Source organism: Gymnoscopelus braueri (assembly GCF_963280865.1).
Source record: "Gymnoscopelus braueri genome assembly, chromosome: 13".
Lineage (NCBI taxonomy): Eukaryota > Metazoa > Chordata > Actinopteri > Myctophiformes > Myctophidae > Gymnoscopelus > Gymnoscopelus braueri.
The window spans coordinates 18564541-18581914 of record NC_137615.1 but is presented as its reverse complement, the minus strand read 5'-3'; the positions used below and the strand labels follow the sequence as shown (position 1 = coordinate 18581914).

General features: G+C 41.1%; 1 protein-coding gene across 6 annotated transcripts in view; it reads left to right on the top strand.

Moving 5' to 3' along the window:
- mrtfbb (myocardin related transcription factor Bb) overlaps positions 1-17374 on the top strand; it is a 40088-nt gene that overhangs the window by 3738 nt on the left and 18976 nt on the right. For 4 of the 6 annotated variants that reach the window (XM_080447956.1, XM_080447955.1, XM_080447954.1 and 1 more), the window contains exon 1: positions 9799-10132. In XM_080447956.1, the coding sequence (XP_080304082.1) occupies positions 9865-10132 (268 nt within the window). In that variant the 5' untranslated portion in view covers positions 9799-9864. Of the gene's footprint in view, positions 1-9798; positions 10133-13377; positions 13637-17374 lie in introns of those variants that run through there. The other 2 variants (XM_080447957.1, XM_080447958.1) reach the window with 2 other exon arrangements.

Sequence of the window (17374 nt, the reverse complement as noted above, 5' to 3'; positions counted from 1 at the left end):
ACCGCGCTGGCCTATGATGCACATCCAATGTGGGTGTGGGATTTAGAGTTCAGTGCTTCAGGCCTGAGTAAATACTGTATCCATTACAGGCACTGCTGTGACTGATGGAGGAAGGAAGTGTCTGTAATCAGGCTAACTTCACTGTTTCCCATGGTCAGACGCAGGAAGTCCACTCCTGGGACATGACAGTAGATGAATAGAGGAAGTCAAAACCAGAGGTATTGGGGTAGGCTTTTATAATGTAGTTCTCAAAATTGTCATGATTGATATCCAGTTAACTTGCTTTAAAACCCAACTGAAGAAATCTGTCTCCGCTTAAACTCTTGGAAGAGAAAGTACATCAAATCCTGAGTGTGAATTTAATCAAATTGGTCTATTTGGACCATTATGGTACTTTGGGGTATTCTAAATCTCTGTGTTGTTATTCATGTCTTTACTGTTTTGCTCACTGCCTCACTGCTTGCTGTGTATTGTTTTAGCCATTATTTTTATGCCATTGTTTTTTTTTGTCAGTCAGTATTTTGTATTTTATAATTTTTTGTTTTGTGTTTTTTGCTCTGTGAAGCACTTTGAACTGCATTTATGTCATGAAAGGTGCTATATAAAGTTTATTATTATTATTATTATTTGGTTAAATATTATATTATATTATATTATTAATATAATATTATTATATTATTAACACACTTATTTATTTATTTAAATAGTCAAGCCTGGGCGCTACAGTATATTGCTTTTGTCTTTTCTGTTTTGTTTCGATTTTTGGTAAATGTTTAACTATGGACTCTTTTAACTACGTACTTTTAGTATTTCTGGTGTAATTGTCGTACGTGACTGGACAGTGTTCTGTGCTTCGTTTCAGTGTGGAGTCTATAATCATATGCAATATACATTGTTTATTTAGACTGAGGTGGTCTTTCTTGACTGCAGCACTGCTTAGAACCCACAGAGTCTGGGCATTTGCAGAGCGAATGAGCTTGATGGGTCCCTTGTGGTCCAGACTGTGTTTTCTCTGCCCACTCTTGTATCCGTCCGTCTTGAGGACAGAGGCTGTGGTTACAATGTTGTTGTTACCTGTTATTACAGTGAACAAATGTTTTCCCTAATCCTTTCTGGGGACACTCACTCAACCATGATGTAAGCCACTAAGACTATAGGAAAGCCAAAAAAGGATGGTCCATATATATACAGTGTAATGTGCATTTGTCTGTGTATGTGTGTTAATTATATATGTATACACGACTACAGTATATATATATTATATATATTGACCGATACTTACCTGAATATGACATTACAACCCCCACCACAACATAATAGACATCCTGGAATCGTCTAAACATCGGCAATTGTTGTTCTAGGTCTATCCAAAGCCGAGATCGGCATCGGACTCAAGTCCGATGTGAGTCCGAAAAACTCATCGATCCGGCTCTAATTAATATATTCTTCTAATATTGCTAATTAGTCACATCGTTTTTTTAAAGTTCAAAACCAGGTGAAAATGGCATTTATTTTCAGGTAAAGTCATATCATCTCTATTCATCATCTATTATAGCACCTTTCAGGCCCTCATCAGTCATTTAAGATATGTATCATACTTTATTTTGAGATGTAGGCATATACTGCATGTGTGTGATATGCCAGTAATCAGCCAACCGATAAGGACATTTACTGTATTTTTTATCAATGTTTTGAATAACTGATTTCGATCCGTTTTAACATTTTCTCCTGATGTGCATGCTAAAGTTCGTTGTTATCATTACTACATGATTGCTTGAACAAAATAGGGTTCTATTTTAGTTCTGATGAAGATCCTTTAGGATCGAAACGTTGATCATAGTAATAAACAGTCAGTGGGAGCAAATAACAATGTGCAGACTTTTTGTTTTATCTTTGTTCTATTTTAGTTCCTGGATACCCCTGCCTTTGCCCGATGGAGTGGGGACCATTCACAGAGCAAAGAACTATCTCAGTTTGTGCTGCTCCGCCATTCTCTGTGATACTAGACAAAAACAGATACTCCCTCTGGCTCCCAGACCCAGTCTCCTAGCATGCCAATGAGCAAGCAAGAAGTTATTTCTGTCTGTGGTCTAGCCGCCCCTCATCCACTCACCCCCTGCCAAGCTCCACGCTGGCCGTGCCCCAGCAGCAGCAGAAACAAGAGAACAAGATGTAAGCAGTAGAGTAGTTTATAGTAACGGCCTGGCGTGCCACTCGCGACTTTATTACAGTTATGGGAAAGTTATGGTCGTTGAAATCAGGGAATTTCAGAGGGGGGAAAGTGTGAAGGCGTTAACTCTGCCTATAGCGGTAAGTACAACAGTTCTCTTATGTGGAGTCCAGATTTAGGTGACACCATTATCCCCCCGAGACTCGCATACAAAAGGAAAAGTCCCCCCCCCCACTTCCCAGATGCTTATACTGGCTCATAATATTGGCTATTTTTAGCTGCATAGTAACTAACCTCTGCTGGCCTCATGGTGGTGAGGTAATCAGTGTTTATTGTGGCTGAGATTTCTTTCCACCGAATTTATCTCGTCATCCATTGGGTCCCATAACTGTTAATCGCTCTCTGTTGTTGCTCTGTTCTCTTCACACTCACAGGAGATGTGGTACTGTACATTAAACTTAAAGGGATAGTTCACCCCCAAATGACTTTTTTCCTATCAATTAAGTCCTATCAATTAGTTTTTAGTTTTTGTCGCATTCCTAAGCCAATAATTTGATGACTGGCAGCGGTTCCGGTAGGAGACACAAAGAGTCTCCTTACTGGAACCGCTGCCTACCGGTCCGCTGAACATCAAATTATTGGCATAGGAATACGACAAAAACTAAAAAAATAGTTTGGGTGAAGTATCCCTTTAAAGCTACTTTACACTGTTTGGGGTTGGAGGGGAGTTGACCCTTATGATAAGCAGTCACCCAACTTAGCTGTATAATATTGTACCTGCATTGCTTCATGATGAACAGATACAGCTTATCCACATACCAAGGAGTAGCCAGAAGAACCTCCTCATCTTTCTCTTCCGTTTCCCACATAGTCTTGGCTAAACACACTGTAATGGCAGAGTTTGTGTATCCAGCGGATTAGATGGCCAAGCCAAATTAGAAACTGAGAGTAGCTGTCACCACAGTGTGGTTTTCTATTTATTTCTTGTCACCTAGCAAATGACAGGAACTCGAAAATTTATGTAAACTACAGCACTGGGGTTATAACAACAGCTCTACTGCAATTCAAATAAATCTCTGAGATACTCAGAAGTTAGTCGTTTGTTTCAGCTCGTTCTTAATTCCTCCATTCATAACGCACTTGATGCTTTCGTGAAGAGACATAATCTGTCATTTCTACTTTGTCTCCTTGGAAGAGACAACACAGTGTTGTTGTTTTTTACGATCACAATTATCAACCTGAATATCATGGCAAATACAAAAATTTAATGTAATTTAAACCAGTCTTACAAGAAACTAACAGAGCAGTTGTTTTAAAGTAATTCTTTTTAAATTTAGCCAAGTATTAGGTGACTCATGGACACAACCCTAAATTTCTCAATGTTCTTCTCCTTTGTAATTCTGGAATTTATCATGCTGGAATCAAAAAAATGGGACAGAAAATTACAAACAACAGATGAGAAATCATCCACAAGTCACATTTTGTGGCTTTATTTCCATCACACTGTCACATGTAATTCAATCAGTGTGCCTGCGTTATGCAATGAGACAACTCGGTTGCATTTTGCACATTCCTTCAAACATTTCAAGACGTCACTGATTTATTGCCAATTTAGTCATTGTGTAGTTACTGTGGAAAATCAGTGCAGCCCACTGTCTTGACTGATGGCCATTTGAATTTCTTTAATGACAATGCCATTTGCAATGGTCCTAATTTTTAAGTGTACAAGATTTCAAGACTGAGCTTCTAATTGTGTGAATATATGTGCTTTAGCTGCAAAGCCACTAATTGTTTACAGGTAAATGCTTGTCTGACTTGCCATGATGGTAATGCCATCTGGTGTTTAAATAGCGTCTACTTGTAAAAAATAAAATAAAATAAAAAAAGAACATTTGCAGAAAAATGCCAAATTAAAAAAAGTTTAATTTGTGTCCTGTGGAAAATATAAGTTGCCTTTCACAGTAAACGTCTCAGTTACAACCAATAGTGGGTTGAGCTGTTACTGTAAGTCCATCTATCTGTTATCTTCATGACCCTGTACGACAGCTGCGATTACAATGCAATATGATTTCCCAGCTCATGTTACAGTTAATCTAAGATACCAAACACAATGTAATCACATGTGTGTGCGTGTATGCATGCATGTTATTTTGTGCTCTCGCAGACACGTGCACATGTGCATATATTTATAAACGTGTGTGTGTGTGTGTGTGTGTGTGTGTGTGTGTGTGTGTGTGTGTGTGTGTGTGTGTGTGTGTGTTGTTGATGATGATGATGCCAAAGGCATGCCTTTTTAGCCTCTCTTGGCAGCTGCACGTAGTGTGGCTTCAAAGTGAACTCAGGCCTACAGGGATTTCCCTCTGGCTTTCCCACCATCTGCAGTGCGTTGGACTGACTAGGAGTCTTCATGGGACGTGATAGTACAGGGTGTTTGGGTCACTCCTCTGTGAGAATCACGCCGGCACCTCTGACACATCAATCTTTATGATATCATCAAAAACAATGCTCATACTGTACTTATTAGTATGTGAAGATGTCCCCACATCTTAATAATAATATTTTTTTTGGAATGAGCAAGGACAGGCCGACCAGTCAGGATAATAGTGTTAATGTAACTTCTATCTGTTGGGCGGCAGTAGCAAGGTAGAACAGCCGTCTGGGAACCGGAAGGTTCCCCGGTTCGATCCCCGGGCTTCCCCAGGACAGCTGCGCGTCGAGGTGTCTGTCAATCCATAATTGCTCCCCCTGAGGCTCCACAGCACCATTCCGATACCCATAACCTGCATATCGGTCCATACAGAGTACCGATCCGATACCGAGTGTAATTTAAAAAAGGACAGTGGTTCTCAAAGTAGGGTCCAGGGACCTTCAGTGTTCCTTGAAGGGGATCCAAATGAACCCTTACAGGTCTGTAACTCTGAGAGTGTACAAATGGAACGGGTCCATTTGGTTCCATTTGTACTCTCCCAGAGTTATGGGGGTCCTTGAAATTAAAAAGTTTGAGAACCATTGATCTAGGAATAAAAAATGCCATTAATAAATGTTAAAATGCAGCTTCAAGTTAGTAAAATATTAATGTAAATAGTACAGTAAAAGTATAAAACAGTAGTGCAACATCAACTGAAGCATTCAAAATATTGACTTACTTGACTTAAACCCTTTTGCTCTTAGGGGAGCATAGGTCATTTATGAATTTCCTCCAGCTAGTTCGGTGTTGGGCGATCTTCTCTGCTTCGTTCCAAGATGTTCCTTTTTCCCTGAGTTCCGCCTCGACAGACCTTTTCCAGCTGTTTCTGGGTCTTCCTGGTTCTCTTTTCCCCTGAGGGTTCCAGGTTAAGGCCTGCCTGGTTATGTTGTAGGATGGTTTCCTCAGGGTGTGCCCAATCCAACCCCATTTCCTGCGTTTAATTTCGGTTTCAATTTTGTTCTTGTTGTGTGGATTGCCAGAGCTCTTCATTTGATATGCTGTTAGGCCAGTAAATTGCCAGGATGTGTCGTAAGCATCTGTTGATGAAGGTTTGCAGTTTGTTTGATGTTGCTTTTGTGGTTCTCCATGTTTCCGCCCCGTAGAGTAGAACTGACTTGACGTTGGAGTTGATTCAAAATATTACTGTAAATAAAATATCATCACGTGATACATTACATGGTATCGGATTGGCATAGACTGGCAAACTCGCCGATCCCGTTTACCAGCATTTTAGGCAGTATCGGCATTCGGTAGCTTTTCCGATACTGGTATCGGTATCGGAACAACTCTAATGCAGAGAAGTAATTTCCCCACAGTGATCACTACAAATATCGTTCTTTTTTTTGTATGAAACAGACTCCAGGCCTGTGTCTTCAGAATGTCTTTGGATGGACTCGTAGCCAGATACAATAAACCTGCTACATTTGCTGGTAAAGCCATGAAGATAAAAGTACCGTAACAATAAAAAGAAGAAAAGAAAAGGCGTGTTTTATAACCCCTGCAATAGATCACCTTCAACAACAGCCTTCATCCCTTTGTTTTGAAAAATGCCCTATGCGTATTGTTCACTGAGCTTGTCATAGCTTGATGCAGCCGGACATTTATCTTGCACGTTAGTAGCACATGCCTGGCAGTTTCAGAGATGAACTCAAATAACTCTTGCTCAGTTTTTTTTTACATGATAGTAGTTTGACATGTGGCTGGAGAAGTATGTGGCCTGCCCAAAACCAGATTTCAATCGTTGCGTGCCGTGAGCCTCATTCTGAGCCACCACACCAGGATTCATCCACAGTCTGGGTTTCGCTGCAAATGCCAAGGTGAGCCAGGAGGACCTTTCGATAACACTCACCCAAGTGCGTCTGAACTTGGTCACGTCACGTGTGTTCAGCATTAGGGCACCATCAGAGAAGGTCAGGGGATTATTTCCAAAGGTTTTTCTCATAGCCCATAAGTGGTGGTTTTAAACCAGCTCAAGGGTTGTTTTTTTAATATTGTTGGCTGCCTTTACTGTTGTTGTTCTTCTGATGTGGATGCTAAAGTGGCCATATCAGCTGCAAAACATAGTTGGATCTTGACACTGTGCTGTGAGCAATGTACTGTAACCGGAGAATAATTCAGCATAACTCTAAATATGTGGCTACTGTTTTTCTTTTTTTCGTCACCTGAGATGGGATGTTAAAGGCTTTGATGTTGTAAGACTGCTGTTTGGGTTTTAGCTCAGAAAAATATTTTTAAAGGGATAGTTCACCCCCAAAATGACTTTTTTCTATCGATTAGTCACCCCATGGAGACTTGAATTCATGGATTCTTTTTTGTTTTTGTCGCATTTGCAAGCCAATAATTTGATGACCGGCAGCGGTTCCGGTAGGAGACACGAAGAGTCTCCTTTGTGTCTCCTACCGGAACCACTGCCTACCGGTCCGCTGGTCATTATTATTAAATTATTGGCTTAGCACCACCCAAGTCACAGACTGTTCAAACCCCTACAACGACCGCGACCGGGCAAGGGGCTCTACCGCAGTATCAAGAGTTCCACCACCAGGTTCTGGTGTAGTTTTAATCCGGCTGCTGTCAGGATGCTGAATGAGGCATAAGCCTTGTTCAGCAGCCTGACAGCAGGCGGTGCAAAACTTTTCTGGCTCTTCCTGAACACACCTGTGGATTATACCAGGGACAATGACTTGGACTTAGCTCCCCCTCGGACACACCTGTGGACTACACCAGGTACAAATGACTTTTTTGCTGCACTCCCTCATGGAGCTACTTGCGGCTTATACTAGGGTCAGTCCACCCTAGGTGGACACGCACTGACCTTTTGCACCTTAATCCCATGTATAACGCACTGACTTTTTTTTGGTCTTTTTTATTGTGCTCTTTTTTTTCTCTAAGCACCTTAACGTCCATATGTATATCATGCACAGTATAAGTATAACATGCACAGTATACATACATTGCTGCTATGCTCAGGCACCTTAGTTTTTTATTATCTCAGGTACTTTGTAAATATGTAGATAACTTGTCTGGCCTTCTGTTGCTCTCTTGTTTTGATCTCCTTCCCACTTGCCCCCCACCCCTCTTCTTCTCCCCCCCCCCCCCTCTTCTTTCTATGGAAATTAACGTTGCGATGGGAACGATGTACAAAAACGAATTTCACCCACTTCTTTACCTTGTAAACCTGTGATGTGACAATAAAACTGATTCTGATTCTGATTCTGAATGCGACAAAAACAAAAACAAATCCATGAATTCAAGTCTCCATGACTCGATAGAAAAAAGTATTTTTTTAGGTGAAGTATCCCTTCAAAACCTTTTTTAGCCACAACAATAGATAATAACTTGGCTATTCTGTCTGTTCTTGGTCCTGTATTGGTTGACGTGTGACTCCAATCTTGTCATGAATTGTAACTTTAAGGTCCAGTTGCACTGCCTCAAGACAAAGTAATGGCCATTCCCCTACCAGTCAGAAATGAGTATCATTCTAGGACAGTGGTATTAATGGGCCATACTGGAAGTGACTTTATCAGTGTAAACTAAGGAGCATTTGGAATTGGATTATGGATTGAAGATGAACCGTGCTTTGAAAGCTGGTCTTGGATGAGAGTCAATGGATCAAGTTACAAATTGCCTTGGCAGCATGGTTGCTTTAGACAATGCATTACCAGGACATAGTCACTTTCTTCCCGCTTGGAATTCTCCTTAATTTAATTTAAATCTTACTCATTTCAGGTTATTGATTCACATTGTTCTGTTACACCACTCACTGTTCACTAGTACTACCCATGTTTATTATACAGGACCATGTGAGATAACACCAGTAATCATCGTTTAAACATTACCACTTCATGTAATGCAGTTGGGTGTATTTTGGAAAATCGTTACTGTTGTTGTCCCACCCTTAAGGAACGCTGGAGACTAAATACAGAGGTTTTTGGGAGGGTGGCCCACAAAGAAATTGTGAAATTGATATGAAGGCTCAAGGAATTTAATCTAGCAGATAGAACAGTCATTTGTTGAGGCATAAGGCCTACTATACACATTGTGCCCACACAAGCTGCTTTAGTCACACATCTATCTGTATTTTGTGAAATTCCTGGCTTTGTGAAACGGGAATAAGTCACGATCTGAAACTAGCCTAAACCTTGTCATCATAAAATCAATCACGGTAAACTCTATGACTTTATTATCTAAGAGTAGCCTATACTTAATATTACATACATGATATGGCATGTATGTGATGTTTAGTTTGTGTCTGACACAAATATTTAGATAAGAACATTATGCATCATTGTGTAATGTGTAATAACAGTGTTTGCTGAGCCATTTTCAAAGGAAACACTGTAAGAACATCTCCATGTGCGCCCAAGCCAGTCTTTGGGGGAGTTGTGTTAACAAGAATGTTTGTCTGATCTGGCTGTGTGTACATTAATTGGAAAATAACTGCGCAGTGAGCATTCACAACCAGGAAGAACAGATTCCTCCTTTATCCTCACCAAAAACATTATTAACGATAGCTTAATAAAAATAAAAAAAACAACATAATATTATTTCTTTTAAAAAGATAAACTCATCTCATAAAGAAAAAGCATGGGAATCAATAAGGATTCTATGTAATGTAATTTGTTGAGTCAGCGGTGCGCCAAAGCAAATAATATGACAAAAAGCTCCTTTGGGAGGTTAATAGAAGAATTACATAACGCCCTAACTATTTGGAAGAGCAGGACACATATCTTATGAAATAAGATCACATTTATCTGGCTCATGGAAAGAAGGAGGTACTTTATGCATAGATACTGTAGTAGGTAGTTGGCTTTTAAGATGTTTTTTTAAATAATTTTGAAATCAAGCAGTGAAGTACTGTAAAATGAAAAGAGGAACTATCAATAGAGCAAGTTTTGTATTTTCTTTATTCTACTACTTTTGGTGCCAATGACAGAAAACTGTCTTAAGTGTACAGTATTCATCAGAAAGGGTTCTCAAACTCTTCTATGCTCAGGACCTTATTGTAGAGGAATATTTAGTTGAGGACATTTCCCCTTAGAAGACTACTGACCGCATAGAACCAATGTGCTACAAAATGTATGATTCTGTAATAAATATACAGTATATATACAATTACTACATACTTAACACAAACACTTTCACCTAACCTTGTTTCCTTGAATTACACCAGTATGGTTATGGAAAAAAAGAAGAAAGAAACATGATATGATATGTGGTCTAATATAAAATGACTGATATTGATGTCTGTCCTCTCCCTAAAATCCCAACCCCTGCATGGTCCCTCAAGTGCAGTGCTTCACCAGAGTCTGGGAAAACCTTCGCCCCTCCTCCAGAACGACCCATGGGGTCTCAAGGAAGTCTGTCTGTGGACGGGGATCCCAAGGTGATGGGAGAGCTTGTCCCCAGCCCACGTAGTGAGGCAGTAACTCATGAGCTGGAGGAACTGTCCCTGCAGCACAGCCCGAGTCCTCTGCCTCTCACGGAGCGCAAGAACGGTGAGTGGACCTCTGCAGTGACCAAAACCCTGATCTATTCATCCATCTATCATCCATTTAAGAGCAGGACGACTCTGACAATGGGAAAACAAGCCCCTTCCTGCAATTAGTTAGAGCAGAGAAGTGAGGAATTACATCGGAATTGCTTTTGGAAGCCTGTACAATACATAATCACATAGTTCAAATAGTTTCAATCAAACCATGTTCTTGCGAAACTGGTTTATTTAGGCTACTATGGTTTATTTAGGCTACTATATAATGAAAGCTGTTTTCTAATCGGTCTTTAAATAATTGTATTGAATTTCACAGATATTTGCAGTATTATGAAAGATTTGTGACTTCTGTTGCTTTGACATTGTCCTCTCTGAAGACAAAGAAAAGTGGTTGTTATTGCCAATCGAGTGTCATGATCACAGAGCTTGCCAGATTGCAGTCAGGAATTGCTCCCCGGGCATATCAGTCTTAATAACGGGGTGTACTTTGTACACATCTGGTTGGCAGGCTGGCATTCACCAACAATGAGGCACAACAACATTTTGCCTGATCCCCAAATGGAGCAACCGGTAACATGGGAACAAACTAGGAGATCAGTGCTGTTCTGAGTCGCTTGCTTATTAAGGGAATATAAATGTAAGCATCAACAATGATGATCAAATCCCACATTTTTATATATATTTATAATTTATTTCAGCAAGGAGATTTTAAACGTGAGTTAGTAATCCTCAATGTCACGATATACCACATGACAAGGCTGTACCTACTCATGCTAATTAAGTCAGTTTTCAATTCAAATCTAAACGCACCCATGTTTTGAATCTATTTGTTAACGGACAAAGTCATACAAAGCACCCTTTGAAGAGAGTAATAATCTTTGTCATGGCTTCATCTTGTCAGAGCTACTAAGTCAAGGGATTGAACACCTGCTCTTTATAGGAACATTGTTCTGTAAAAGCAGTGTTCCTGGACCATTGAAACACCTGGTATTTATTACAATTAGAGTCATTTCCTTTTAGCTCATTTCCCATCTAGTGATGAATGGTATTGTTGAGCAACTATTGTATCTACTAACAGTGAAGTCTTTCATGATGAGGCTCTGCCTTCGCTCATCTTTGTCCCTCCTTCACATTTCTTTTTCATCAAACTTGACATTGAACAGGGCCTCTTCTGAATAAATATTAGTCACAAATATGTTTGGTTTTTTTGCAAACAGATAAGATCGGAATGAAGATTGACACAGACTGCAGTGAATCCAAATGCCGTAGCATTATCACTGAATGAAAAATGAACCCTAAAAATCACAGCACAAGAACTATTCAGTTTATCACCAAAATGTGACACAGAGATAAACATTTGGTAACCCAGGGGACAGTAGTGTGTTTGTTTTGCATAGTAGTAGTGACACAACATTTCAGAGAAGAATAAAAACAACACCTCACAGCCTTCTTTCTCACGGAGCTTTTCACACTCGGTACGATGACTAAATCACGGGCAGAATGAAAATGATGCGGAGCTTGCGAGACTAGTTCAGGCAGATACTGTACACTGGAGAGGTTTACACGCATGTGCAGCTCTATGTGGGAGATGTACTGTATGTGACGTGTCAAGCAGCTGATCAATTGGCGGTCTACTTAAGCTCACCTGATTCATTGCACTTCCTCCTGTTGTCAGCCAAGATGGAAATAGCAAGACATGCCATCGCCGGTTTACTTCCCGTATCCGCGTGAAGTAGGTGGACGCCTTTTTAGGAGACCGGAAGCAGGTTGGAGTCTTATTAATTCCAATGGAGGAGTGAAAGTGAACACAGCTTCTGAACAATTCTTTAGCCCCACGGTCACTGAACTAAATATTGGACCCGATCGCCACAAGCCACACAATATTCCCAAGATTTCCACACTAAAATGTTTTTTTTCCAGTGAGGAAAATCAAGAGAAAATCTACTTTATTATCAACCTTTCTCTGTCCCAGCAACACACACTCGCGGGATCTGGCACCAGTAAACATAGGACGGATTTGTGTTCCACATGGGTTTTCAACTGGTGGTCCGTGGACCACTGGTGGTCCGTGAAGGTATTGCATGTGGTCCCTGACCATGCATTTAGATTAGGTGAAAGTGAAGATTTGTATTTTATTTTATCGACCACTTGTTGAGAAACAGTGCAGTACGTATAATGACGCGTCAATGTTATCAGTTACTGGGAAGTCTGATGTGAAGAACAGAAATGGGAGTTAGAAAGGGAAACTGTACGGGATTGTCTGGTTGTGTCACCATTATTAGGAAATGTGCTCATAATCAATCGCATGTGTCTGCTCGCTCATACATAAGTTGCCGTTAAGGACTTGACTTAATTCACCTCGAATTAACAAATTAAATTAGGCCCTTAACAGTCATTATTTAATTTCAAGCTTTTCCCCCCACACCACACCCATATCGCCCCTCCCAACACAACAGTGGTCCCCAGGTTGATTCTTAGTCGGGGTGGTGGTCCCTGGTTCATAATCAGTTGAAAACCCCCTGGTGTACCATGTTGCCTCTAGTGGCTCCAATTGGGATGGTGTATCTTCATAAATTAACCGTCTTTGTTGTCAGTGTTGCCACTGATGTTGTATGTGTTTTGTTTGCTCCTAGCACCACCAGTAGGCTCTGCTTTCCCTAAGTGTTCTGTTTCCCCTGGGGCGGGGGGTTTGTTATAGATGTATATCTCTCTGCTCTAAAATGGTTGTCTTGCTAATGTGCTGAGCAGGGAGTAATGTATAAGCAGAGCCTGGACGCCAAGATCAAATATAATATTCACACTTGTATTTACATTTTTATAAATAAAATGTTCTCAAGGCTATTATTGGTCTCAATCTATTCGTGAGTTATCTGGCCGAACACATACTGACGATCAGTTTTGTGCTTTGTGAGGGCATGATGAAAGTGCCCTGGTTAAGTTTGTTGCATTATTGCAGGGGTCTTCAACAGGGGGTCCGGGACGGCAACACAATTTTATACAATATGTAGAGGGGAGGGGGGGGGGGGTCCCTGGGGTCCCTGCTTCATATCTCTCTCAACTATGGGGTCCTTGGCCTGAAAAAGCTCCCTGCATTATTAACCTGGCCAAGCCGAGTGTTCAGACAGCAAAGCGCAGGGAACCAGCAAGCAAGGGTTAACGAGGGCAGACCTGTGTGTTCCCTCCTCCTCCTCCTCCTCCTCCTGCTCCTGACGCTCGCTGGCTGAGCACGAAGTGAGAGAGAGAGAAAGCACACACACTTTCTCCACCAAGGCCAGCGGAGAGGAAGAGAGGGGAGGGACCACTCGCTCCACTTTCAGAACTCAGCTGTCGGTTTGGTTTTTTTGCTCGTATAGCCGGAGCTTTTCCTCTGTCTCCCCAAAGTCCCTGTAAACTCTTTGGTTCTCTTACCGTCCTTATCATCAACCCATGGGACTGCAGACCTGGCCACGGAGAAAGCCACCACTGTCCTCTATGGCCTGCCTTGATGTGGAGGCCCCCACCATCTGTAGGGGTAAATTACAATCAGATGCGTTTCTCTTTCTCCTCTTCCCTTTCTCTTCCTTCTTTTCTTACTCTCCCCCCCCCTCTCTCTCTCTCTCTCTCTTTCCTCCTCTCTATCTCTCTTTTGCTTCCAAACATTCGCTGTGAAATGTATTTAAATGTTTCAGTTATTTTGAATTAAAAACTTCACTATAAAGTTAAAAAAATATTTTTAAAAAAAGATAGTAGATGCTGCTATAGCCCTGATGGTGGGCTTTAGTGGTACAGCCTGAGCCCCAGCAGGAAATGAGACAGGGTTCATGAAGCTCATCAGAGTGTGCATCATGCACAGCAGTGGTTCTCAAACTTTTTCATGTCAAGGATCCCCAAAATGATATGTATTTGGCCGCGGACCCCCATCTAAAAATATTTTGTTCCAGGGACCCCCAGAGGCAAAGATTTTAGTTACAAATGTTGGCTTTAAAAATATATATATATATTCAAAGATTTGCTGATTTTTCAAAAATAGCAGATCTACAACCTCATAGTGAGCTTGCATATCTGCTATTTCTGAATAGCCAAAGTGTACAATAACGGTTAAAGTGGTTAAAATGATGGTGACGCTATATTAACTTATTTTGCTGGTTGACCCCCTGGTACCCTGCCAAGGACCCCTGGGGGTCCCCGGACCCCACTTAGAGAACCAATGATGTACAGGACAAGAAGCTGTTGTTATAGCTGATGGATGGTCAACTAAAGTTGTCTGAAAGAAGAGAGGGAGATGCTAGATGTTGGAGAGGATATTCTTGAGTTTATATTGTATATAAACGTCGCTGTCGGGTGGAAACCTCATATGTCCAAAACTGTTACTTTTCAGGATTCAAATAAAAAAATGGCAAAAGTAGCAGATCTACAAGCTCTAAACGCGTCGCTTGGCGCCGCGTTTAGAGCTTGTGGATCTGCTACTTTTGATGCTTTTGTGTGACGCTGTAGTATGATCAAGCAGGGCGTTGATTTACGAAAAAAACTCAAAAAGTTAGAATATGGAGATAAGAGGTTTCCGCCCGACAGCGACGATAAGCCGTGTTTATAATAGTGCTCTGTTGATTGATTATGGTTTGCTGCCACGTAATGTAAGCATGGTTTTGTCTCCGTAGCCGTAATGTGTTGACATACAAAAACAAAGTGGAATCAAACAAAACAACTGACGTTGTTGTTGTATAATCCAGGTCAAGATTTGTATTTTCCTTATACAGCACTTCCTGATGACATTGCATCATCTGCCACTTCATCTCATCGAGACGGATTTATACTTTGTTGTGTTGCTGGTGTCATGCGCCGAAAATAGCCGATCTCTAAGCTCACAACGCATGTACATCTGCCAGTATAAATTAAGCGAAAATGTCTGCCAGGATCTCAACAGTCTAGGTTGCTTCTACTGTGCCTTTAAATAACAATCCAAGTTAAGGCTGGGTAATATACAGTATCCATATCCATATTGTATGGATTTATTATATGCGACTAGATCTCATCTGGGATTTTGGATATTGTAAGATTGTGTTATGGCATAACTGTTTCCCTGGTTTTAAAGGCTGCATTACAGAGAGAGTAATGTTCTGAACTTACTCAACTGTTCTAGCTGTTCTATTATTTGCATTTGCCCAGTTAGTTATGTACAGTAGACATTATTGATACTGATATATTTAAAAAAAACTAACATGTTAATACTTTATTTTGTGAAAGCACCAACGGTCATCCCTTCAATATCATCACAAATCATGAGGATTAAGATCCAAGTATTCCTCTTATGTACAGTAGAACCTGCATTATGTAATGGAAAACTCACTAAAGGTTTTATGTATGCTATGCACTGAGGTTTTGGGGTTGCTCTGTACACTAGCTCCTACTACAGCAAAAGTGCATACTGTGGTTTCCTCAAGGCAATACCACTTGTATCGTCCCTTAATATAAATAGAGGGTTTTTTAAAGTTACACTTACATCAGGTAATCACGTCATGCAAGCTATAAAAAGGGTAATTTGTCTATCCTCATTGGCTAACTTGTGGTTTGAAATGATGCAGGGCTCATTTGAAAGGCTTGGCAAATTAAAGTAAAAGGCTAAGAAATAAATTTCAGACATGTGTTTATCCATTAGCGGTCATGGTTTGCAGTGTATGACTAGTAACGCCTTATAGGAAAATGCATGCAAATTATGATACACAGTTATGATACAGTTATATACTAATATATACAGTATATTTTTGCTTATCTACTGTATAGACTTGACTGTGACAAGGTTTGCAGTGTCTCTGTAAAGAGTTGCCTCATTTTCCTTGGAACAACGGGCCTGTATTTAAAAACTCTGTTATTTATAACCTTAATGTCAACAGAGACTAATGTCAGACCGTTTCTAAAACAACTCCACTTTTTTCCGGGGCATGAGGAATCTATATCCATAACAAAGCTTTTTTTCCTTTTTTTGTATCTATATCGAGTGCTTGTTGAAAATCTCTATCCTAGATATCTGAGGAGAGACCTCAAGTCTAGAGATGATTTTGTTGAGAGGAGTGGGTCTGAGATTAAAGATTACATCAGAAGACAGGGATTTCACTAAAGCCTTACGCTACCTCTGTTTATGCTCTGCTGGTGGAGCAGGAGAGTGGAGCCACTTTGCATCACAGAGGGGTCAGCCAGGGTTCACCCCGTAACAACAGGATTGACATCATCCTTAGCATACGGGAGAGAAGGACCTCGGGCGTGAAGTGTACTGCCGTACCCATGTTCCATTACACTGCACTTTGACGCCGGAAGGCATCTCTTGATGGATGACTATTGATATACGCAGCATTGTATTCATAAATCTCACACACATTCCTCCAGAGTCTGAGGTGGATAGGAATATTGAAACCAAATGGTGATATGTTCTTGTCGTCTTATAATCTTCTAAGAATGATCTATCCTATAGGCCAGTGGTTCTCAAACTTTTTAGATCAAGGATCCCCATATGTATTTGACCACGGACCCCCATCTCAAAATATTTTTGTTCCAGGGACCCCCAGAAGCAAAGATTTGAGTTACAAATGTTGGCTTTAAAAAAATATATATATATATTCAAAGATTTGCTAAAATGTTCATGATTCTTCCAAAATAGTAGCTATGAGCTTGTATATCTGCTATTTTTGAATAGCCAAGGTATAAAATAATGGTAAAAGTTGTTCAAATGATTGTGACGCTACATTAACTTATTTATCTGGGGTTTCCCCCGCCAAGGACCCCTGGGGGTCCCCGGAGCCCACTTTGAGAACCAATGCTATAGACTGTCCAGTTCCCCCTGGCCTGGACATTGTATTTAATAGGAAGCAGGGGGGTGGGCAGGCACATTGTGTTCTGTGCCCCCAGAGTTGAGGGCCAGTTATTGCTTTGGAGGCTGTGAGAGCAGACTGGGCTCTCCCACCCTGCGTCTCAGCAGCTCCTTGGGTCCGCATTCTCTTGCCCACCAGTGGGAGCACATGAATGTCCCCTCTGCCTAGTGAACGGCTTTAGATCCCAGTCCCCACCCCCCACCCCCCCCAGTCCCCACCCCACACCCCCTAACTGCCCCCAGATTTCATGGTTCCCAGGCCTTGTTCTCACAGCTGCCCAGTTTATTTTTGCTGGAGTGAGTCACTCACAGGCCTGATCAGACGCAGTGCCTTTCCCCGGAGAGTTGAGCAGGTCTGTGTGTATCTACATGTACTGTATGCGCGCATTTGTGTGAGTGTGTGCATGC